Genomic DNA, 26,530 nt, shown 5'->3' with positions numbered 1-26,530 from the left:
TAATGGAGAATATGTTGGAGTTTTGGAGATGCTTTGTCTTCTGAATTTCTGTAATGTAATATTCCATTCATGGCAAAGTGCAAAGTTCCCTCCATGGCAAGCTGTATGTAGGGTGTCACCATTGTCAGTGGCTACCTCCCATCCTCTCAGTGAAAACGGTCCAGATGCTCTGTCACAGCACGGCTAATCAGCTGTTGGTTCTCGATCATGTTGGAATAGGATCCATTGATCCTTTTGCGTTTGTCATCACGCCCAGCAATCGCGAGTTTGAAGCTTGTCACAGCCATTCAATCCTTGAATCCTACTCGGAATACCACAGACAAGGTTTAGACTTTTCGGATCCTCAAGAGTGGCCGCCATCAATTCTAGCTTATACCACGAAGATTCTGATTAAGGAATCTAAGAGAAGCTCATTCAATCTTATATAGAACGGAGGTGTTTGTCAGGCACACGTTCATGGGTTGAGGAAGGTGATGAATGTCACGGATCATCACCTTCTTCATAATTAAGCGCGAATGAACATCTTAGATAGGAAGACACACGTTTGAATGGAGGAATAGAAACACTTGCATTAATTCATCGAGATGCTGCAGAGCTCCTCACCCCAACAATGGAGTTTAGAGACTCATGCCGTCAAAGTGTACAAAATTCAGAGCTGAAAATGTCATGAGGTATAAGGTAATCCTCTAAAAGTTGTTTAAATAGTAAACTAGTAACCTAGGTTCACAGATATTAAGTGAACTAAGATAATTGGTGCATAAATCCACTTCTGGGGCCCACTTGGTGTGTACTGGGGCTGAGACTAAAGCTTCTCACGTGCTTGGGCTGTTTCTGGAGTTGAACGCCAGGTTGTGACGTGTTTTGGGCGTTGAACTCCAACTTGTAACCTGTTTCTGGCGCTGGACGCCAGACAGCAGCATGATACTGACGTTGAACGCCAGTTTACGTCATCTATCTTCGCGCAAAGTATGAACTATTATATATTGTTGGAAAGCCCTGGATGTCTATTTTCCAACGCCGTTGAGAGCGTGCCAATTGGACTTTTGTAGCTCTAGAAAATCCATTTCGAGTGTAGGGAGGTCAGAATCTAACAGCATCAGCAGTCCTTTTTCAGCCTAAACCAGATTTTTGCTCAGCTCCCTCAATTTCAGCCAGAAATTACCTGAAATCACCGAAAAATACACAAACTCATAGTAAAGTCCAGAAATATGATTTTTGCTTAAAAACTAATAAAATTATATTAAAAACTAATTAAAACATACTAAAATCTACATGAAATTACCCCCAAAAAGCGTATAAAATATCCGCTCATCAGTAATGCCGGATGAAGATGATCCCAAATTTACTAATGGAGACATCGAAGGCATTGAAAATTTAATTTATACGGATAATGCTATGCCTTCATATCCTAAAGGTGATTGAAATAGCAAAACTTGTTTCATTTTGTCTCAATATCTGATGTAAAGTTGTAACTTTAATTTTTTCTTGGTTTTTTATTTTATTTTATTAGATGGAGGAGATGTGGAACTTGATGAAGATTTCCCTAATGTTGCTGATTCTTCAAATACAGCTTCTTTTGGTGGGACTTCTGTTGATGGTGGCTTTGGATTACCTATTTATGATGGAGATGTTGGAACACTTAATGATAATTATGATTTTTGATGAGTTGCACCTTTGATTAGTTGAAAACTTGCTAGTAATTGTATCTTTTGAATGTAGAACATTATGGGTTTGTCATTATGTACGTTTTATTTTTTGTTTAGTTATAAACTTTGATGTTTGAACTTTGAAGTTGTTTGTGAACCTCTAATCTTAAGTAATTGATAATTTATTATGTGAAATATTAAATTTTATTAAGTTAGAAATTATTAAATTTATATACTTAAGATTATTTTAAGTTTTTTAATAATTTTATTTAATATTTAATTAAATCGGTTGAACCCCGGTCGAACCAGTGAATCATTGAACCAATGACCTCACTGGTTTATTGACCGGTCCGGTTCTCGCAATCTTGATCCAATGCCTACTACTTGTTAAATTAAAAATTAATTACAATAAGTATATACTTAGCTGCAAGTGAGAACCTAACAATGTTGTTGAGTTAAGTATATAACTAATTTTAAATTGATGATTATTATTTTATTGGATTAAACACCTAATTAGTTTTGATTGTGTTTGATTAGTGTTGCAGGCCAAAGAAATAAAATAGCCGCAGCCCAAACAAATAGAACAAAGAAACAGAAGCTGCTATACTGTGCAAAATTTACAAGCAAAACCCAAATAAAATGTGATGAATAAGTCATTTGGGCTGAACAGAAAGAAGCCTATCCAAGCCCAAGTTCCTCATCTAAGTTGAAGCCATCGTTCACTTTACCTGCTTTGGTCAAATACAGCAAAAGAGAGAGAGAGAGCTTCATTCTTCTTGTTCATTTCACTAGAGAAGAAAGAAGGAGAAATGTAAAACTCAAAAGGTAGTGTCTAATCATCCAAATCAAAGTAAACTAAGCTAAGTAAGAGGATAAAGGTGATTTATTTCTATTTGCATGCAATTTACTTTCTTTACTCCTCCAAATTTCTGCAACTCCAATTTGGGATAAATGGAGAAAGTGTTTTCTGATAATCACTGCTATGAATCAAAGGCTAAAGTTGTTTCTTGTGGACCCAGAACTTGCTCCAGGGTTCAGAGTTTGGTTTACCATTGAAACATTTCTCTTTGCTAATTTGAGGTCTTCGGTCAAGCAAAAAGATCAGTTTTAAAATCCCTAATTTGGGAGTTAATTGAAGAAAGTGAAATGACAAGCTTGGTAAGCACACAGCTCGAAGAGTTAACTCAGAAGAGATCAATACAACAACTTGGAAAGAGGTACAAAGAGAAAAATCTTCATCTTTCTAAAGACCAGGAGAGAGAACCAAATATTGAGTTTGTTTTGAAGAGTTTCTCTGTGAAGAGTTCATCAATTTTGGACAGTGTTTTCTAAGTTAAAGAAGTATTTCGCCAAGATGAAGAACTTAATTAGAGTCAACTGAATCCGTTTCAACTTAAAGCAATAGAGGCTGTCATTGCATTAATCTCCTTTATATTTTACAGTCTGTATTTTATTTTCAATGTATATCTTTCTGTAATATTTTTAGAGGTAAAAGGCTAAAAGAGAGAATTCAAGAAAAAGCCAATGAGTGACAAAAGGCTGAGTGAAACACTTGAGAGAAAAGCCTAGAGTAATTTTAGATTTCTTTAGGTTGTTTCTTATGTCTTGCGTCTTATACCTGTGAGGTGCCCCTTTCTAAGTTAGGTTAGAACTTAGAATGAAGAGTTAGGTATTAGCATAACCAAGTCAAGTTAGATAAGAACTTGAGAGAGAAAGGATTGAGGGAATCCTAAAAAATTGGTGTATGTAATACTTTAACTATAGTGAAAATTCTACCACTGTTGTGGTGGAGACTGGATGTAGGTTGCATTGCACAAGGCAACTAAACCAGGATACATGAAAGTGTCATCTTTCTTCTCTTTCTATAAATTTTGTTTTCTGATATTTATGAGACAAAATGAAATTGTCTCATAAAATTTCCGCTACATAGTTCAAACAGATTTTAACAGTAACTTTGATATTAAAGGCTTAATTCATTAAAGCAAAAAAGATCATAGATTCAACCCCCTCATTTTCTATGACTTCTGCATCCTTCAGATGTCAGATCCTGCCAGACAAAAATATGGGAACCTATGACAGATCTATGAGAGAACAAGTGGCATGCAACTCACAATGTCGGTCACATCATGCCCTGCCGCGGTGCATAGTGGGTGGTACGTATGTGCTAGCAGTGCAGACCCCCATGACAATTGGCTGCAATGATGGAAATCCTCCAACAACGGTAGCCACCTCAAAGGAACAAATGTAGAAGACTTGTTCGTGAAAAGAAACCTTCCGATAAGCATCATTAAGTAGTACCTTGTGTACTTACCGATTGTATCCGGAGCTTCCCCAGCTAGAATATGTAAAATCCTATCCCTCAGTTAGATCATTCTCAGCCCAAAAACCTTTTTCCCTCCCTCTAGCTGTGGTGGCAGCCTGGCACCAAGTAAATCCTTAATCCACTCCCACGTGGGATGTCCATGGTATTATTGGAAGTCTCTGGTACAACTCCCAATCAACTCTCCATCAGTGTGCAGACCAATGTGGTAGGCAACATCCTACAGCATAATGCTAACCTCACCCCATAGAAGGTGGAAGGTGTATGTCTCAGGCCTCCACCGCTTGACAAATACAGAGATCAAGGAATTGTCAAACATGAAGTCCCCCAACTCTCCTACATTATACAAAATATCAAAACATACTATATTTGACTAAATTAATATAGAACTTCTTACTCAAAATACCTACCACATTAACTAAGTTACTAAAACCTAAACATCTAAAATAATTATTCACTGAAAATAAAACAAGAAAGAACTACTAACCTTAAAATCTAAAACTCCATCTACGTGCCAAGTAGCATTTAGTTTGTTGATGTTTCCATCGCGAACATATTCTCTAAGGGTCATATGTACTTAAGGAACTCGAACTTAAGCGGCTAGAAAGTCACAAAATTTTTAAAAACTATTCAAATCAATGCAAATCTCGGTTGCTGTGACCTTATATATGCATCTGAGCATATTTCAGATGCTGAGACCCAAATTAGGCATGTTGCGCGTATCTTGAGTACTAAGACCTCCTTCTGAATTCAAATGTATCTCGAGTGCTCAGTATTCGATCTTCCATGTAAAACATATTCCGGGTGCACCCAGGATATGTCACAGCATCATTCGGTCATAGAACGATGTCTCAAACCTCGAGATATGCATATTTTTTATCTTACTTCTCAGCATCCAAGATGTGTAAGGTTATGCATTTAAGTAATTACTTCATATTTTATGTATTTTCATAATTTATATATTTATTTAATTCAAATAAAAAATTTAAAAATTTGGTGCGAGTAAATTTACCTCACACTTAATAGTATTTGTAGACAAAAAGCTTAGAATTTTATCATTGAGGGTGCACCAGATCGCCGAATCAATAGACGAACTGAGCTTAGGAGTCATGCAGATTGAGCAACATTAGGCAAGATGGGTCTGAGAGGCACACAAATCGACTAAATAATAGGCAAATTGGATAGAAAGAGGGAAATCGTCTCATCTTTAGGCGAAGTAAAAAGCAGATTGCCTCTCCGTTAGGCGAACCACATAATGGCCCAAAAAAATTTTTATTCTAATAAATAGTGTCATTTTCTTTTCTTTTAAAAAATTTTTTTATTTATTCAAAAAAAATTCTAAGATGGAAATACCCTTGTCATATTATCCATTTTTTGAATTAATAATGTAATATCCCGCTATAATCTCATCATTAAAATTCAAAAAATGTTATAAAGAGATAATAATTTGCCATTTTTTTGAATTGTAGACCTTTAACGATGGTGGATGAAACTGATAACAGAATCTCTTTAAAAAAGTAAAAATTATCAGTAATGAAAAATTCTGGCAGATCACACTTGATGCACGAAAACTTGTATTGCTACGAATTTTTCTCGGCAAGTATATCGAATTGTCGTCAAGTAAAAACTCACAATAGAGTGAGGTCGAATCCCAAAGGGATTGATTGATTGAGCAACTTTAATTAGAGGGGTGTTCTAGTTGAGCTGGGCAAAGTTGAGTTGAGTATTGCAGAAAACTAAATGGCGGAAAAGATAAATGACAAGGAATGTGTTCATACCCTGGGTCGAGCTGTCCGACCCGGGATGTTCGACAGACAAAGCGACCGACCTCTTCAGGTCAGGACAACCTGACCTCTTTCTTAAGAGCTCGGCCAAGTCACCAGGAAAGCCCAAAGAAGGGTTTAAATAGAGGAACACGCCCCAAATCCTAAGGCAGCCCAAGCCTACAGAGAGAAGGGCGGTTCCCTTGAAGATAAGATGACCTCACTTGAAGATAAAGATAAGATAAAATAACTAACTTATCTTATCCACAGAAGGTCACTCCTCACCATTATAAATACACTAGAGCACCCAGGTATAACTCATACTCTGATTCTACTCAATACCTGTTTAATACCCTTGCTAACTTAAGCATCGGAGTCCCTTGCAGGTACCCCCCACCCTTCGGTGACAAGGGATCAGCAGCATTCTCAATTCCACAAGTCGGACACACCAGCTCCGGCCGCTATACACCTGCCGGATACATCAGCTCCGACCAGCACAGAAGATCTCGTCCGAGATCGACCTACAGTTTCAGGTAACCCTCAGAACATTGGCGCCGTTGCCAGGGAACCTAGAAGTCATCCCATCACCATGGCGGACAACCATGACAACGACCACGATTCAGGTTTGGAAGATAGAACGCCGCACAAGAACGTGGATGCTATACTCAAAGATACTCCGGAGCCCAACGGGGACAAAAATTCATCAAATCCAGGGGTGATAGAGGCACTTCAAGATCGATTAAACAAGTTGAGAAAGAGGCCCAACATCAACGCAAAAAAGAAGATGATCTACATCGGGAGATAAGACGACGCCGAGAATTAGAAGATAAGCTTCTAAAACTCGAAGCCGATCTCAAAACTAAAGCTCCTCGATCCACTCCAGAGGACAGCCCTCGCAAGGATCAAGATCCATTCACCAAGGAAATTATGAAGACCAAAATCCCAAAGGAATTCAAACTTCCGGATATGACTCTGTATGACGGCACCTTGGACCCCAACCATCATCTCAGCAATTTCAGAAGTAGAATGTACCTCACTGACGCCTCGGATGCAGTTCGCTGCAAAGCCTTTCCAACAACTCTTACCAAAATAGCCATTAGATGGTTCGACAACCTACCTCCAAAGTACATCTCGAGCTTCGACGACCTGGCCAAAAGGTTCCTGGCCAGATTTTCCATACAAAAGGACAAGGCTAAACACGCACCCAGCCTACTAGGAATATAGCAAGGAGATTAGGAGAGTCTTCATAACTACATGGAAAGATTCAACAAAACATGCATGGACATACAAAGTCTACCAACAGAAGCTGCCATTATGGGCCTCATAAATGGCCTACGAGAAGGACCGTTTAGCCAATCTATATCAAAGAAGTACCCTGCATCCCTGGACGAAGTAAAAGAACGGGCACAGAAGTACATCAACATGAAGGAGAATTCTCGACTTGGGGAAGCCTCGAGGTTCGGTTCTGCCTACTGAGATAAAGATAAAGAATCCAAGAAAAAGGAAGATCGCTCCGGGGAGAAAATAAAAAATATCATAACTACACCCCTCTCAGGCTATCCTTGGTAGATGTTTACAAAGAAGTCTGCCATACAAAAAAATACCCCCAGCCCGGCCACTCAAAGGCAAAAGAGGAGGAGGGAATCGGAACGAATACTGTGAGTATCATCGAGTTCGAGGACATTCCACCAATGAATGCTTCGACCTGAAAAACGTCATAGAAAAATTAGTAAGAGAAGAAAAACAAGATCGGTTTTTGGCCAACCGGGACGAAGAGCCAAGAAAAAGAAGAAGGGATGAAGATATCGGACGGTCTGAACGATCACCTCGCACACCAGAGAGACACGTCCACGTGATACACGGTGGATTTGCGGGAGGAGGAATCTCCAAATCATCCCGCAAGTGATACCTCAAAGAAGTATACCATGTCGAAGGAAAGAAGGAGGTGCCAGACATCCCAGCAATAACGTTTACCATAGAAGACGCATCTGGAATCATCTTGGGACACGATGACCCCATGGTCATCACTATCATACTGGCAAACACCAACCTCCATCGTACATTAATTGACCAAGGAAGCTCCGCCGACATCTTATTCAAAACTGCCTTCGACAAGCTCAACTTAGAAGAAAAAGAGCTAAGAGCATATCCGAACAGCCTGTTCGGACTTGGGGCTACCCCAGTACAACCACTGGGATACGTATCGCTACATACAACCTTTGGAAAGGGGAACCAGTCCAGAACACTTAAGATAGACTACATCGTTGTCGACGTAAGCTCAGCCTACAATGCCTTAATAGGTCAGACGACGTTAAACCAACTAGGCGCAATAGTTTCAACTCCACATCTATGTATGAAATTCCCAACTGCAGAAGGGATAGCTACAATAAAAGCAGATCAAAAGATGGCGCGTCGCTGTTATAACAAAAGTCTAAACCTCAGAGGCGAAGGAGGAGAGTTCCACACAATCGAACTTGACGGAGTTCAGAGACGAGAAGAACTCCGTCCTCAGCCCGAAGGTGAAGTAGAGAAAGTTCAGATCGGAGACACCTCGGATAAGACAACTAATATTGGCACGATCCTGAAAGGAGATGCAAAGGAATCACTCATACAGTTCCTACGTGATAATGTTGATCTCTTCGCATGGAAAGCTGCCGACATGCCAGGCATAGATCCTGAACTGATGAGCCACAAGTTGGCAGTCTATCCGAGATCCCGGCCAATACAACAAAGACGAAGAAAACTCGGGCCAGAACGGTCTCAGGCTGTAGCAGAACAGGTGCAAGCACTATTAGAGGCAAGGTTCATAAGAGAAGTTAAGTACCCACTATGGATAGCAAATGTCGTCTTGGTGAGAAAGTCAAATGGGAAGTGGCGAATGTGTACCGACTACACCGACCTCAACGAAGCCTGCCCAAAAGACCCTTATCCACTACCAAGCATCGACGCTCTAGTAGATGCCTCATCGGGATATAAGTATCTCTCATTTATGGACGCATACTCGGGGTACAACCAGATCCCAATGTATCAACCGGATCAAGAAAAAACCTCATTTCTAACACCCAAAGCAAATTATTGTTTCATCGTAATGCCTTTCAGTCTTAAGAACGCGGGAGCTACTTATCAAAGGCTAATGAATAAGGTCTTCTCAGACCACATCGGAAAAATCATGGAAGTCTACGTGGATGGCATGTTGATAAAGACACAAAGTGAAGAAACATTACTGTCCGACTTGGTTCAAGTATTCGACACCATACAGAAGCATGGCATGCGACTTAACCTGGCTAAATGCACCTTCGCAGTGGAAGCCAGTAAGTTCTTGGGCTTTATGCTCACACAAAAAGGAATCGAGGCAAATCCAGATAAATGACAGGCCATACTCAACATGAAGAGTCCAACCTGCGTCAAAGAGGTACAACAACTCAATGGGAGACTGGCAACCTTATCCAGATTCCTAGCAGGGTCAGCGATAAGATCCCTCCCTTTCTACGCTACTTTAAGGAAGGGAAAGAACTTTGAGTGGACAACGGAATGTCAACAAGCCTTCCAAGACTTCAAAGAATTCTTAGGACGGCCACCTATCCTATCTCGACCACGAGAAGGGGAACCACTCATATTGTACCTTGCAGTAGGAAGTCGAGCAATAGCCTCAGCACTAATTAGAGAAGACGAGGGTGGGAACAACCTGTCTACTTCATTAGTAAAGCACTGCAGGGGTCAGAGCTGAACTACCAGAAAATAGAGAAGTTTGCCTACGCTCTCATACTCACATCCCGACGACTTCGCCCGTACTTCCAAGTGCATACCATTAAGGTTCGGACCAACCAGCCCATAAAGGGGATATTGCAGAAAACAGATCTAGCAGGAAGAATCCTACAATGGCCAATCGAGTTGTCCAAGTTCGACCTCCAATACGAAGCGCAGACAGCCATCAAATCACAATACCTAGCCGACTTCATTGCATAATTCACAGACACCCCAGAGATCCCCATAAAGTGGAATATATACATGGATGGTTCCTCGAATAAAGCCGGAAGTGGTGCAGGTGTGATAATCGAAAGCAACCAAGGAACCCAACTTGAGCTTTCTGACGTTAGGATTTTTGCCAGTAAAGAATTTCATAAAAATAGTCACGTTGTAGATATAGTCTCTAAACCGACAGAAATTCCTTCGTACAAACGTTTTGGTTGTCACAAGTAACAAACCCCTTTTAAAATTGATAACCGAGTATTAAACCTCGGGTCGTCTTCTCAAGGAACTGCGAGGAAGGTATGTTCTTATTATTGGTTATGAGTTTGTAAATTGGGGTTTTGGAAGTAAGGTGGGAATATGTTATATGACAAATAATTTAAATGGCAATTAAAAATGAATAAATACTGTAAAGCAAACTTTTGGGCAAGGTATGAGAAATTGGAGGTCCAACGTAGTTATCTCTCTCAACTATAAGGAAAGTTGAATCTAAACTCCACTTGGTCAACCTTTACTAAAGCAAAGGAAAGTCAAGGGACTAATTAAATTGAACGTTGAATCCTATTTATTTTCTAAGAAAAGGTTGGGATTACAGCTCAATTAGCAAGATAACAATTATCAAATATGTTGAGTTTAATAAATGTTGAGTTACTGATTTCTTAACCAAAACCAAAAAGAGAAAAAGTAAAATTGCTAGAATAATAGAGGTGACCTTAGATGGAAGGCAATAGTAACTTAAATCAAAGAGAACAATCTTAACTGAAAATACTTCAAATATCATTAATTCAAAATAGAGATCTGTAACATGGAATAATTCATAAATCAATTCAAATATTAAAAGCAAATAAATAAATAAAAGTAAACTGAAAATAAAAGAACATTAAACCTGGATCCAGAGTTACTTTCACAACAAGAAGAAATCCTAAATCCTAAAGAGAGAGAGAGAGAGAATCTCTCTCTAAACTAAATTTAAATCATGAAAACTAGAAATTGGCGAGCTCTCCTTGAATGGATGCATTCCTCCACTTTATAACCTCTAATCTCTACTGTCTGTGCTTGGATCTGGGCCAAAAAGGGCTTCAGAAATCGCTGGGGGTGTATTCTGTGAATTCTGATACGTGGCCTCTGTCACGCGTCTGCGTGGGTCACGCGGTCGCGTCGTCTGGAGCTTTTCCTTGCCATGCGGTCGCGTCGGTCACGCGTCTACGTCGTGGGTGTTCTACTTGAGGCGCGCGGTTGCGTCAGTCATGCGGCCGCGTCGCTGCTTCTTCGCTTCTGGCACGCGATCGCGTCGTCCATGCGATCGCGTGGATACCAGTTTCCTTAAAGCTCCATTTTGCCTTCTCCTTCCATTTTTTGTATGTTTCCTTTTTCATCCTTTAAGTTATTCAGCCTTAGAAAACCTGAGATTACTCAACACACTAATCATGGCATCGAATGGAAATAAAGGTAATTAAAACAATTAATTTTAAAGCTTAGGAAACATGTTTTTCACAATATGACATAATAAGGAAGGAAAAGTAAAATCATGCAATTAATGTGAATAAGTAGGTGAAGGATTGAATAAATCACTCAAATTAAGCACAAAAGAACTCATGAAATATGGGTTTATCACTTTCCCTCAAATTCGGATTTCCGGCCTCAAACAACCAGGCGAAATACGAAGCGTTATTAGCTGGCTTGAAACTGGCTAGATAAGTTGGAGCTCAGAAACTCAACATCTACAGTGACTCATAAGTCGTTACCTCACAAATAACAGGGAGCTACCAAGCCAAAGATCCTACTATGAAGAAATATTTGGATAAAACCAAGGAACAGCTCGGACAACTCGGGGAATATAGGATCTGCCACATACCCCGCGAGCAGAACGCCCGAGCTGACGTACTCTCAAAACTAGCCAGTACCAAACCAGGGCGCAACAATAGAAGCCTCATCCAGGAAGTACTGCAGAACCCATCAATATTGGAAGAAGAAAAAGTCCTAGCCATAACAGTTCGGGATCAATGGTGGACAACCCCCATAATTAATTACCTCAAAACAGAAACTCTCCATACAGATGAAAAAGAGGCAAAGAGGTTAAAAAGGGAGGCACAGTACTACACTATCATAAACAACACATTGTACAAAAGAGGGATCTCAATACCATTGTTAAAGTGCGTACCGACTTCCAACACAAAGGAAGTCTTGGAGGAAGTACACAGCGGCATTTATGGCAATCATCTTGAAGCGCAAGCTCTCACCAAAAAGGTACTCCGGGCGGGATTCTATTGGCCAACTCTACAAAGGGAAGCTACAGAATTTGTAAAGACATATCCACCATGTCAGAAGCATGCCAACTTTCACATCGCCCCGCCGGAAAAACTCATCAGCGTGACCTCACCCTGGCCATTTGCAAAATGGGGACTCGATCTTCTCGGACCCTTTCCACAGGGATCGGGACAAGTAAAATTCCTCATAGTAGGGGTAAACTATTTCATGAAATGGATCGAGGCAGAACCCCTAGCCAACGCCACTGCTCAAAGAAGCCAGAAATTCCTATATAGGAACATCGTTACAAGGTTCGGGGTCCTTCAGAAAACTAGTGGCCGACTTGAATATAAAACACCAGTTCACCTCCGTCGAGCATCCCCAAGCCAATGGACAAGCCGAAGCGGCCAACAAAGTCATATTGGCCGGGCTGAAACGGAGACTGCAAGAAGCAAATGGGGCTTGGGCCGAGGAACTTCCACAAGTCCTATGGGCGTATCGAACAACCCCCCATTCTACTGCGAACGAATCACCATTTCGATTAGCCTACGGAGTGGAGGCAATGATTCCAATAGAAGTCGAGGAAGGGTCTCCCCGAGTAGTCCACTACAATGAACAAACCAATTCTCAACTTCAAAGAGAAGAGCTCGACCTACTTCCGGAAATCCAAGAAAAAGCTCGGATCAGAGAAGAAGCACTAAAGCGACGAATGGCTTCCAGGTATAATCAAAAGGTAGTGCCAAGAGGTTTTGCTGAGAATGATCTCATCTTAATCCGAAATGATATTGGAACAACTCGACCCGGAGAAGGAAAGCTGGCATCCAACTGGAAAGGACCCTACCAAGTCACAGAAGTACTTGGAAGGGCTACTAAAGACTGTGCGAACTCGAGGGACGAGAACTCCCTAGATCATGGCACGCCTGTAACCAAAGAAGGTACTATAGTTAGGAAAGGTAAAAGATCTCATCACAAGATGCACTCTTTTTCCTGAAAAGGTTTTTTAATGAGGCGTCAAGATTGAGATTTAATCCGACTTAAGGGTATGAAAAACTCCCGCTTGTATATATTTGCACTTTCTTTAAATAAAATACATTTCAGATATTCTACAAATTTCCAAGACGCATTAATCTGAAGCATTCATCGTCCGATTATAAAGCAACGGATCGAACAAAAAGTGAAGAACAGATTCACTGTACGATCTCGATAGGAATGATCGACCGACAAAGGTGAAAACGCGATTCACCTAAAGGTCGATTAAACCAGGACAGAAACCACCATATATAAATCGGCAAAGATGAACACAGAATAATGCAAGAAGTTATCGAAAGTGATCCCAAAAAGAACTTGACGAGGTCTTATGGATTGCTATATAATAACTTAAAAAGACTGGCCGACACTAAAAAGTCGGACCAAGTCAACCCAAGTTATCAGCAAATCCCTAGAAAGAGGTCTGGCCAACCTTATTAAAGAGGAATTGCTATAACTTAGAAGAGATTGACCTAACGAAGTCGGTCTCCTACAAGACAAGTTGTAAAAGTAATCCCTGAAAGAGACCTAACAAGGGTCCAAGAAAGAGGATTACAAAAATAACTTAGAAAAGATCGACCTAACGAAGTCGGTCCCCTACAAGACAAGTTGTAAAAGTAATCCCTGAAAGAGACCTAACAAGGGTCCAAGAAAGAGGATTACAAAAACAACTTAGAAAATATCGACCTAACGAAGTCGGTCTCCTACAAGACAAGTTGTAAAAGTAATCCCTGAAAGAGACCTAACAAGGGTCTAAGAAAGAGGATTACAAAAACAACTTAGAAGAGATCGACCTAACGAAGTCGATCTCCTACAAGACAAGTTGCAAAAGTAATCCCTGAAAGAGACCTAACAAAGGTCCAAGAAAGAGGATTACAAAAACAACTTAGAAGAGATCGACTCCTACAAAACAAGAATAATCCCTGAAAGAGACCTGAACAAGGTCCAAGAAAGAGGATTATCAAATAACTCGATAGAGCCCGACATGACAAAGTCAACCTGGAAAGATAAAGTTACAAAAGATAAATCCCTGAAAAAGACCTGAACAAAGGTCCAAGAAAGAGGATTATCAAGTAACTCAACGACGTCTGACATGACGAAGTCGGCCCGAAAAAGATAAAGTTACAAAAGGTAAAACCTCAAAAGAGATCTGAACAAGATCTAAGAAAAAGGATCACCTAGTAACGAAACGGGGACCAACATGAAGAAGTCAGACTAAAGCTACAAAAAGTTATAAAAAGTAATCCCAAGGGGTTGCTCGAAAAACATCAATTGAGAAAATCAACCAACAGAGGGGAGATAACTCGACCCGAAAGACCTCGACCTCGCCACAAAAGCAATCAAAGGAGGATGGATAAAAAACAACTCTGAAAATTCCAGGTAAATGCTAAAGAAAGCTGCAAGCAAGCATATCGCAGTTACCATAAAACAAAGACTCAACAGGCCACTTGAAGCCAACCCCAAGAGCAAGAGAAACCATTTTGTTTTTCAAAATAAAGTTGCTAAAAGTAGCAACTGGAGTATCAACAGTCAACAAAACATCATTTACAAAAAAGAGTTCAAAGCCCACAAACTGGGCTATTTACACAAATACTTAAAAAAGGAGGTCAACCAAGATCTGGAGCCTTCCCGGCAGCATAAGTACGGGGAGAAGGAGGGCAAGTATGAATAGGCACAGCATCTACAGTTCCATCATCCCGGTTCAGAATCTGGCAATCTGGATTAGACATAACGGGAGGAACCGAGGAGGTCGACACTTTGACAGAAGGCACTAGGGGAGGGTCAGCATCATCATCATCCTGGTCATCAGAGACAATCTTACCATCCCTCACAATATTGTCGAGGCTGAAGAGAGTAAGGTCAGCCTCAGGAGCAATAACTCGAACTTGCTCCTTCAGGTTCTCGTAGGCAGCAGTTACACTGTCAACAAGATGACCTTGAAGCTCGGAGTAATTAGCTCAGACGTTCTCCAACTCCTCCTTCAGACGCATTCCCTCCCGATAAGATGTGACATAGCTATCCTTATGCCTCAGTGCCGTGTCCTCAGCCAGCCTCACAGAGGCAGCCAAAGAGAGGGAACTTGCCTTCTCATTCGTCAGATCTTTTTCCAACTTGGCCACCTTCACTTCGAGCTCCTCCTTCAAGCCTTTTATCCGATCAAACTCCCGTTTGGCCTCCTCCATAAAAGCTTTGGTGGCATGAAGAGGAAGACTTTGAGCAGTTCGATATAGGGCCGCTCCCATGTGTGCCAACTTAATACCACTTCGAGTTACATAATCAAAATGATGAAGAAGTGATATGTCATCCATAGAGAGGGCACCATAAGGACCGATTTGTTGATCTACAAACTCGATCAGATCAAAATTGGGAGCATCAAGGTTGAAAGGATCAGTTGTTTTTTCCTTCTTACTAGAAGGAGCACCAGAAGCAGCGGCAGAAGTCTGTGGAGGATCGACCTGACGAAACCGAGGAGTAGAAATTGCTTTCCTCGGCCCAGGAGAACTCGGCACAGGAGGCCTTACGGGGGCCTGAGAATATCCCTCTCCGACCACCTTGGCCGAGATGTTCAGAGCAGCAGTTGCCCTCTTTGCCTTTTTGAAGGCCCTCATGGAGTCATTATTCTTCGACATCTCTGCAAATACAGAATCAGCCACAACAAAGAGTTACACTCTTAATAAGAAGAAGGAAAAATTAAGAAACAAGTATAGAAACAAGTCAGACAAGTACCCAAAACAGTCTGAACCAAGGACGGGTCATTCAAAAACCTTTTTGTATCAAGATGGGGTGGTTTCCCCATAGATCCTCAAGAACAACAAAAAAGGCACGCTCAACATCATCAAGCATCTCCCATCTATAGCGAGACACTCTCACATCCCTCTGCCACTCTAGAGGGAGAGAATGCTCATCATTTTCATCAAGGAAAAAGGGGCGGGCCCCCTCGACAGCACGAACCTTAAAGAAGTAATTCTTGAAGTCCTTAAAGGACTCATCATACATAGCAAAAACTTTATGGCCCTGGGTGGACCTGAAGGAAACCCAGGAAGCTTTCTTTTTTGAAGAACTGCCAGGCTTGGCAGAAACAAACAAATAAAGGAAAAGAGTCTGAGAGGGTGTTACATCTAATTCTCAGTAGAGAAGTTGAAAAATTTTAATAAAACCCCAGAAATTTGGGTGAAGCTAGGATGGGGCAATATTACACGACCACAATAGGTCGGTCTCGAAAGCAATAAAAGGAAAAGTAACGTTCAACTGACTGAAGAAGTATTCATAGGCATAGAAGAAGGGACGCTCCCTCTCAATGAAAGTCGGAAAACAAACTCTCTCATCAGAATCAGGAGCAACAAGCTCGTAATCCTCCTCACGGGCATTGTTACCACAAATCCTTTGGCGCTTCCTCAGCTCTGTGCAAAATTCAGCATCCACAACAAAAACACACAATAAAACAAGGGATTCTAGCCAATTGGACATCCCCTCGGGAACTCTGGAAGACATCTCTACAATGTTATTGCGAGAAGACATGAGGCCAACTAATCCTACAAGTAAGAAAAGAAGATGGGGTTACTAAAAACATCCCGGACAATGGGAGAAAACAACTCGGTCAATACGATACAGGCGAAGAAACAAGAAAAGGAAAACTCCAAGACTCAAACCAAAGTCTTGGGGCATCCTTTGGAGGCAGTAACAAAGCAAGGTTTCCAGGCAAGATCTACAGCTTGCACCCCAGCATTTCTCAGAAAGAATTCAAAACAGCAAACATTTTTCATCAAAGAAAAACACAAAAAGTCATTACAAGTCAACCAAGCAAAAAGCATTCCCAAAAATCAAAGCATGCCAAGTAGAAATCATCAAAGACAGGAAACAACCAGAAGCAACAATAAAACCCTAGAAAGCCTCGACAGAAATGCCAAGAGAATGCATAAAAGAAAGACAGGAAAAACATGTTACAGTGACAAGCAAATACAAGACCACGAAAAGATTCAAACTTTCAAACATGCAAAATCAAAGCTTCACCTAAAAACTGAAGACGAAGCTACGAAAGAAGTGAGAAAGCTAGTACCAACCTGAAAGAGCGGCAAGCTTCAAAGAAATTGAAGATGGAAGACGAAATCTGGAAATGCCCTCTCACAAGCAAAAGAAAGAACGCGAACAAGAGCAATGTCGCAGGGAGAAATGCGAAACTGCAAAACTCCAGGCGAAAATAGAAGCTCCAGAAAAAATGCCAAGCGACGCCGCAGCACAAGAAAGTAGAAGCGCAGATGAAAAACAGAGAGCGAAGGGAGCAGAGAAAAGAAGTTACGAAAAGGGCGAAGAAGAGAAACCGTTTCTGGGTTTTCAAAATCAAAGTAAAGAGCCAAAGGGAAACAGGGCAATTAATGCTAAAATTAATGAAAGCATTAAACCCTCGCACGTTCCCAAAGCGCCGATATAAAAGCGCGCACTTTTAGAGGAAACGTTCTACATTCAAAAACTACTACAAAGGAATCGACAAGATGCTTGAGTTCGGCTTCACCAAAGAAGGACCAAAGTCAAGGACTCGACCTCAAAAAAAGAAGACCGAGCTCAAGCAGGGGCACTGTTCATACCCTGGGTCGAGCTGTCCGACCTGGGATGGTCGACAGACAAAGCGACCGACCTCTTTAGGTCAGGACAACCCGACCTCTTTCTTAAGAGCTCGGCCAAGTCACCAGGAAAGCCCAAAAAAGGGCCCAAATAGAGGAACACGCCCCAAATCCTAAGGCAGCCCAAGCCTACAGAGAGAAGGGTGGTTCCCTTGAAGATAAGATGACCTCACTTGAAGATAAAGATAAGATAAGATAACTAACATATCTTATCCACAGAAGGTCACTCCTCACCATTATAAATACACTGGAGCACCCACGTATAACTCATACTCTGATTCTACTCAATACCTGTTTAATACCCTTGCTAACTTAAGCATCGGAGTCCCTTGCAGGTACCCCCCACCCTTCGGTGACAAGGGATCAGCAGCATTCTCAATTCCACAAGTCGGGAACACCAGCTCCGGCTGCTATACACCTGCCGGATACGTCGGCTCCGACCAGCACAGAAGATCTTGTCCGAGATCGACCTACAGTTTTAGGTAACCCTCGGAATAGAATGTAAGTGTTGAAAATAAATGGCGGAATATAAATTGTAGAAAAGTAAATTGCAGAATCTTAAATGGGAAATTAGGGAGATGAGCATCAAAGTAAATAGCAGAAATTAAAGAGAATGGGTAAGATCAAGAATGGGGGGTTCATTAGGCTTAGGAGATGTTGCATTCTCTGGATCAAGTTCATTTTCATCTCTTCTCAATCAATGCATTCATTGATCTGCTTGGCAATCTTAAGTGATTGGATCCCAATTCCTTGGCAATCCAATCTCTCTAAGCTTGAACAATTGCCCAATTCCTTGATTTAATTGCTCATGGGAAGAGATGAAGTGTGGTCACTGATTATACCACATGCATTTCTGAATCAAAGTGTTGGTAGGATTATATGTCACTATATCCACCCAAACCCCAATTCGGTACAGCATGAGACAGCATTCTAGCATGATCTCCTCATTCCTCTTCCAAGGTTCTGAGGAGATCCAAGTCTGGATAGCCTCTTTTCCAAGACAACTACCCAATTGGATGAAGATCGAAAGCTTTCTAGTAAAATCAAGAGAAAAGAAAGAAGAAAAAGAATGAAAACTAGTATTGCTCCATCAAATTACAACAGAGCTCTCTAACCCTATGAAAAGGGGTTTAGTTGTTCATAGCTCTGGGAATGGAAAGCAAAAATGAAAAGTGCATTGTAAAGTAAACTAAATTGCAGAGAAAGTGAATATACAGAGTGTTTACAATTTTGGATCCTCCAGATCCTAATCCCCCTCTTAGTTCAAAACTACTCCTATATATACTACTCCTCTGAGCTTCTATTAGCTCTGCAAGTCTTTGATCTGGGCCTTTGATCTTTAGTTGAAGTAGTTATAGTCTTCAGTGGGCTTAGCTTGCTTGCAGAAAGAAGTTGAGTCAGGCATGGTTCACGTTTAGTCAAGGCGTTAGTGGTGTTAACGTTAAGTATAAATTCTGGCTCGAAGATATTAATGACACTAACTTTGGCACTAACATCCCAACCCCTTTTAGCTATGTTAACTCTAACGTTAGTGGCAATAACGTGACCACTAGCGTAGCCTTTCCTAACCTTTGATAGCGTTATTGGTTCTAAATTCGCCAATAACGCTACACCCTTGCTTTTCTTCCACGTTAATGGTCCACGTTAGTGTTACTAACGTGGCCATTAATGTAGGCATGCCATGGCACGAAGACGTTAGTGACACTAACTTTGTTACTAACGTTACAAAACTCCTTCCATTCCACGTTAGTGACAAAGTTAGTGTCATTAACGTTGGCTTCTTATACTCCTTGCTCTACGTTACCTCCTACGTTAGTGGCATTAACGTGGCCACTAACGACGGTAAACTTGGCCTGATCCAATGTTAGTAACAAAGTTAGTGTCACTAACATTGGCGATTCTTTTTTCTCCAAGTTAGTGCTCACGTTAATGGCATTAACGTGGCTCTTAACATGGTTGTTTGTGGCCTTTGCAATGTTAGTAGTGTTAACTTTACCACTAACGTTGGAGCTTCTTCTTTCTTCCACGTTAGTCCCTACGTTAGTGCAACTAACGTGGCAACTAACGTGGGTTAAGATGGCCTTCGAAGACGTTAATGGTGTTAACTTTACCACTAACGTTGCAAGCTTGCTCCCTTTCCACGTTAGTGGTACTAACGTGGCTACTAACGTGGCTCTTCTATGCTTCATTTTCAAACAAACAAGGTGCATCAAAGCTTTGTTCTAGATTATGAGATCCTGCATCATCTAAATTGGTATTCAATTAATGCATTATTCTCATGAAATCATGTAAAGTTCACAATGTTTGCTTGAATCAAGATGTAAGTGCATATTTACCCAAAAACTTGCTTATTACCTAAGAAAATGCATGAAACTACCTAAAATATGTAAAGAAAAGGCTAGTGAAACTGGCCAAGATGCCCTGACATCACAACACCAAATTTAAATCTTGCTTGTCCCCAAGCAAGTGCTAAAACATAAGAAGAATGAAAGAATATACAAGATAAACAAGTCCTTATTTATAAAGATCAAATCCTTGGTTCATGGGGTTTCATGCATAGCAACTTAGGTTCATTCCTTTTGCTAGTTTCTAGGCCCTTAACATGCCCTTGAACACTCACTTGGTTGCATTCTATGAGACTTTTATTTACTGACTTCCCCCTTTTTTTCTTTTAGAGCTTATTGCTTTCTTAGGCTAAGTGCTCTGTGTTGAGGCAACTCTTTATGATAAGCTTTCAGCCAACACTCCCGAACCAGTTGGTTCAAGGTGCTAGGTGTTGAAACACCCCTAAGAACCTACTCCCTCAAGTCTCTCCTCCACACATACACATCACTGGGATATGGTTTGTTATTTTCTTTCTTGAGACCTTGGTGTCCAGCACCTCTTTGGGTTACTAAATGCTTTGTAGCAAGGTTGCTCTTAACAGTGGACTTTCAGTTGATAATCTCGGGTTAGTTAACCCAAGTTATCAAGTGGTGAAGCACTCCTAAGAACTTATTCATCCAAGCAGATCATTTACACAAAAACACCACAGACACATGCCTCAAGATTCAAATCCTTGGTGCCTAATCTTATTTCTTGTTCTTTTCTTTTTCTTCTCTTTTTTTCTTTTCTACCATTTTTTTCTTATTGGGATCTTGTTATTCAGCTAGTCCATAGGATGCACTTTCAAGTATATAGTTCAAGACGCATAATTGTCCTTGTACCTTATTGGTGAACCAACTTAGCTAACCAATTACCACCACAAACATTGGGGCTTTATTCTATAACATGCCCTCTTCTCTTGTTTTTTCATAACATTCTTTTATTTAATTCAAGGGACAAGCATACATTTAAGAAAGATGGAGTGGAAACAGGGAACTAGCTAGTAAAACATAAACTTAAGAAATGCAACTCAAAGACAGAATTAATATTCCTAAGCTACTATGGAAGCATGTTCTATTTCATACATGATTTTCCTTATTTTAGACTTGGAAAAGAGAAAAAAAAACTCCGCCACCTTTTACTCACTGGGATGCTCGTGTCCATCCTCTTGCTTGTCCTTTTTCATTGGGGTTCCCTATTTGTGTCCGCTTGTGCTTCCTTGCATTCGTGCCGTTATGGCCCTTTTCCAATCCTCTAGTATTTTTCTTTCTGATTCATGACTCTTTTCTGCTCTTTCTTTTTCCACCCGTGCCAATTCGTCCTGGACGTCCTCATACCTTGTGATCCCAGGGTTTAATGTGGGTAGTTGTCCAACTAAGTATCCAAGCCTGGCTTGAGTATTTATATTGTATGCAGTCCCACTCATATAAACTCCTTCTGAGAATGTTCTGTACTCATCAAATATATCTGCCTGCTCACTTTGCTTCCGATGCATCTCATGAATGTGTGCACCTTGAGGTGCTTGTATGTTGATCAACTTTTGGATGGCTTCTTGTTGCTGAGCTTGCTTTTGGTTCACCATGTTGAAGGATTCACTCCACTCTCTTCCTTGTTCAAGTTTCTACTCCATCAGTTGCCTTTGCCACTCCCCTTGGTGACTCATCCATTTACAGTTCAACTCTTCTTGGCGGTCCATCATTTGTAGTTGGAGGTTCCTCTGTGCCTCTTGGTTTTCTAGGTACTACCTTGACAGGCTACCAATAGCTTCTTGAACTTGGCGCATGTCCAGAGTGACTGGAACTTGCTATTCTGACGCTTGTCCTTCTAGAGCTTGTGGCACTGCTCTCTTCCTTGGTCTTCGTTGAGGTTGGGGAGGTGCAACATAGTGCATTCGTCGAGCGGTAATTGGAAAACCGACCTTTACCCACTCAGTATCCTTATCCTCAAAAACCACTCCAACCCTCTCACATAAGCGATAAATAGTGCTAGGATAGCCCAACCTAGCGTCAGGATCATTTTTCTTGGCTAATTTTGGAATCTCTTGAGCGATGAGTTCATGGACCTTGATTTCCCCTCCTGTCAGTATGCATTGCACTATTGTTGCTCTCTTGCGAATCACCTCCGAGTTGTTTCCGGTGGGGAGGATGGATCTTCTTATTATTTCGAACCATTCTTTAGCTTCAGGGATAAGATCCCTCCTTTTTATAAATTTGGGCTTTCTATGGGGGTCTCTTACCCAATCTGCTCCTTGTGTACAAATATCTTTCACAATCTGGTCATAATCGGGATTACTATCTATTCTAGATTGATAGCTCTCTTTCTCAAATGGTATGGTTCGTAGCTTTAACACCCTCAGGATGGTCATTGGACTAAAATCCACCATCACTCCCCTTACAAAGCTTCTATAGGATTCATCCTCCTTATCTTGCCTTACTGCATTTGCATAAAACTCTCTAACAAGAGTTGCACTCATTTTTGTAACCGGATCAGTAAGGAGTTTTCACCTTCTCTTTTCTACCTTCTCAGTGATCTATGGACATTCCTTCTCTCTAACTTGAAAACCCAGCTCGTATATCACCTCTTTGTCAGCCATCCACCCGGATTGTAATGCATGATGTTGGGGCTGGGGGATGCCATAGGTAAGGAGTGGTATATAGAGATGTTGAGAAGTGTGATTTGATGATAGCCTTTGGCCAATTGTGGAGAGGGTATTGCGATTGTTCCTAATAGAAGGATGGGTGGAGTTTGGAATATGTACTAGTTTTGGTTACATGAGGTGGGAGCTATTTATATGGAAGAGTGGTGGGCAAATAAAGGGTGTGGATTGATCACATATGCCAAGAATGAATGGTTGTAATTTGAAATGAGATGGGCATAAGGATCACCACTTTTATGATGTGGTTGGTTCGGTCTCCAACGGCATTCTCCCTTCAATGTTGCATAGCAACACTTCCCAAGGCACTCTATTCGAAGACATGTGGCTAGTCCCCTTTTTGAAGTGGCTAAACCTCTCTTCTTGGTTTGTCCCATCAATTCCATCCAATCCCTTCTTCATTTCCTATGCAAGATAATAAAAGAAAAGCAAAAGTCAGGTTTATTTGTGGCGGCAAAATAGAAATTGGGACTAACTACTTTTTAAAATTTTTTTTATTTTAGACCAACTAAGTGCTATTCATGAATTTAAATCAACGAACATCCTAGGATTTATGTATGCAACATTAGTGACACCAAACTTAGTTTGTGACCATGTAGTGCAAGAAGAGTTGATCAAGGCTCCTAAGATGGGTATGATATGATTTTTATATATATTCTCTTAGTATGCCTTGAACACCAAACTTGTTGTTCACTATATATTACATATAGGATTCACTTAAGTGTCTGTCAAAATTAAATTGAAATTCATGAACCTTGCTTTATTACTACTGTCAAAGACATAAACAAATTAAAAGAAAGGATACATAACATGGGTTGCCTCCCATGAAGTACTTCTTTAACGTCATTAGTTTGACGGTTGGCCTTTGTCAGGGTGGTTGGTAGTACCTCAAGTCTTCCCCTCTCACAGTAAATCGATCTCCAGTGGCCTCCTTGAGAATCTCCACATGTTCTAAGGAGAGGATTCTACTGATGGTATATACTTGAGGTAGCTGAGATGGAATGTTAGGGAGATGAGGTGGGATTAGTGGGTGATGAATGGATATTACTGCATCTCTTGGAGAGAAGTTCTCTTTAGGGATCTTTTTGTTCCTCCACCCTCTTGGCATCTTTTTTCTCCCTTCCTCTGGTAATGCCTTACTCATCGTGGCTTCGTTTCTAAGGGAAATCTCGTTGCTAGTCTCATATAGCTCGTGTGGGTTCAGCTGCTCCTAGGTTGTCCTTGGCTATTGTATCTTTTGACTACTTTGGTTTTCAACCAAGGAGGCATCCCGGTGTCTTGTTTGTGAATCCCTGCTTGTTTCTTCTAGGAGTGTTTTATTGTGGTCATCCCTTAGTTCCATATTTTCTTGCTCTGATTCTTGTGAGGGTCTAAAGACGTGAAAGGTGAGTTTTCATCATGTATCCTTAGTATTAACTCCCCTCGCTCAACATCTATGAGTGCCTTGATTGTGGCTAAAAACGGTCTCTCCAGGATAATTGGATGGAGATGGCTTTCTTCCATTTCAAGGACAACAAAGTCTATGGGAAGGAAGTAATTCCCAACCTTTACCAGCACGTTTTTTAACACTCCTATTGCTTGTTTTTTAGTTTTGTTAGCTAGTTGAAGGATCACATCTGTGAGTGTTAGCTCATTAATTTGTAGCTTCTTCATGAGGGATAAAGGCATTAAGTTGATGCTTGCTCCCAGGTCACAAAGCACCCTATCAATCATTGTTTCTCCTATAGCACAAGGGATGTGAAAACTCCCTGGGTCTTTCTTTTTTGTAGGCAAATCCTTTTTAATGAGGGTACTTGACGTTAGGATTTTTGCTAGTAAAGAATTTTACAAAAATAGTCACGTTGTAGATATAGATTCTAAACCAACAGAAATCCCTTCGTGCAAACGTTTTGGTTGTCACAAGTAACAGACCCCTTTAAAATTGATAACCGAGTATTTAAACATCGGGTCGTCTTCTCAAGGAATTGCAGGGAGGTATGTTCTTATTATTGGTTATGAAAAAGTGTGTTTTGGGGTTTTGGATTAAGGTAAAAGGTTAGCTGAATGACAAGTAAAATAAAATAATAATAACTATAAAATAAACCTTTGGCAAGGTATAAGATCTGGAAGTCCTATCCTAGTTATCCTTATCAACTGTGATGAGAATTTGATTTTTCTCCCACTTTGTTAACCTCTAACTATGAAGGTAAGTTAAGTGGACGAATTAATTTTGATTCCTCAGGTCCTAGTCTTTCCTTGGGAAAAGTCAGAGTTATTGGAACTTGAATTAATGAAATGAAGAAATCCAATTTTCAATCAACAATGAGTTTGATAACTCAAGAGTCACCAATTATTTAACCAAAGCTAAAAAGGGAAACTATCTAAATTAAATAAAAAGCATTCATAAATAAAACAATTATAAACTGAAATATCTCAAATAACATTAATTAAGAAAATCAATCTAAACATGGAACATTGAAAATAAATAAATACAAAGAACATTGAACCTGGGATTGAGAATCACTCCTAAAACTAAGAGAAGTCCTAAATCCTAATCCTAAGAGAGAGGAGAGAACCTCTCTCACTAAAAACTACATCTAAAATAATAAAAAGTGAATTATGAGAGCCTCCTCATGAATGGATGCATTCCCCCACTTTATTGCCTCTAATCTGTATTTTCTGGGCCGAAAACTGGGTCAAAAACAGCTCAAAAGTCAATTCCAGTGCTTTCTGATCCGTACAGGTCGCGGCCAAGTGACGCGGAGGTGTCGCCCACGCGGCCGCGCGGGTTGAAGTTCGCAGATGTGACGCGTCCGCGTGAATCATGCATTCGCGTCGCCTAGTGTCATAGCAACTATGGCATATTATATATCAAATCGAAGCCCCGGACATTAGCTTTCCAACGCAACTGGAACCGCGAAGTTTGGACCTCTGTAGCTAAAGTTTGAGTGGGAAGAGGTCAGGCTGGACAGCTTAGCAGTTTCTCCAACTTATTGTATTCCTTCCATTTTTGCATTCTTCCTTTCCATCCTCTGAGCCATTCCTGCCCTATAATATCTGAAAACACTTAACACACATATCAAGGCATCTAATGGTAATAAGAGAGGATTAATAATAAGCAAATATAAGATCAAAGAAGCATGTTTTCAATCATAGCACAAAATCAGGAAGGAAAATGTAAAACATGCGAATTGTATGAATAAGTGAGTAAAGAGTTGATAAAAACCACTCAATTGAGCATAAGATAAACCATAAAATAGTGGTTTATCAACCTCCCCACACTTAAACAATAGCATGTCCTCATGCTAGGCTCAAGAGAAACTATAAAGAGATGAAGAGGAATGATAGAATGTATGAGATGCAACATATGAATGCAACTAAATGCAAAAATGTTTCTACCTACTTGGTGAAAAAGTAAATAAATCTTTCAAGAATAAATATGAACTGGATTTTACTAATTCAAATCACAAAATACAATACAAATAACTTGTAAGAAGAAGATAGCTCATAAAAGTAGGGAACATAGAATTAAGCCCTGAACCCTTACTTGGTAGTGTATATCACTCTAACTCTCAAGTGTCTAGGGTCAATTCTCTCAATTCTCTACTAATCTTGCTTTCTCTAGCTTGCTCTTCATCTAACAATCAACAAAAATTTAATGCACCAATACACAAATCAAGAGGTCTTTTAAGGGTTGTAATAGGGTTAGGGTCAAGGTAGGATTGTATTTGGCCAAGTGGACTAAAATTTGAATCCTTAATTAACATAAACTTTCCACCTAACTTAAGACAATCCATTTAATTAAAATGCAAAATCTAACTTCCCATTAACTGTGCTTTCCACATGTTCATGCATCCTAACATTGAGTTTAGTACATATGCATTAATACCAAAACTTACTTTGGGGCATTTTGTCCCCTTTTATTAATTGCTCTTTTCTTTTTC

At 40.4% G+C, this 26,530-nt stretch overlaps 1 protein-coding gene across 1 annotated transcript in view; it reads right to left on the bottom strand.

Moving 5' to 3' along the window:
• Nucleotides 1-22,844: 22,844 nt before the first annotated feature.
• The window catches only part of LOC107484945 (uncharacterized), a 10,583-nt gene continuing 6,897 nt past the window's right edge, over nt 22,845-26,530 (bottom strand). Inside the window, exon 3 of the mRNA XM_016105497.1 lies at nt 22,845-23,012. Within this exon, the coding sequence (XP_015960983.1) occupies nt 22,845-23,012 (168 nt within the window). The remainder of the gene's footprint in view (nt 23,013-26,530) is intronic.

This window comes from Arachis duranensis, chromosome 4 (assembly GCF_000817695.3).
Source record: "Arachis duranensis cultivar V14167 chromosome 4, aradu.V14167.gnm2.J7QH, whole genome shotgun sequence".
Taxonomy (NCBI): Eukaryota; Viridiplantae; Streptophyta; class Magnoliopsida; order Fabales; family Fabaceae; genus Arachis; species Arachis duranensis.
The sequence above is the reverse complement of the archived record's forward strand: the minus strand, read 5'-3'. Positions and strand labels throughout refer to the sequence as shown.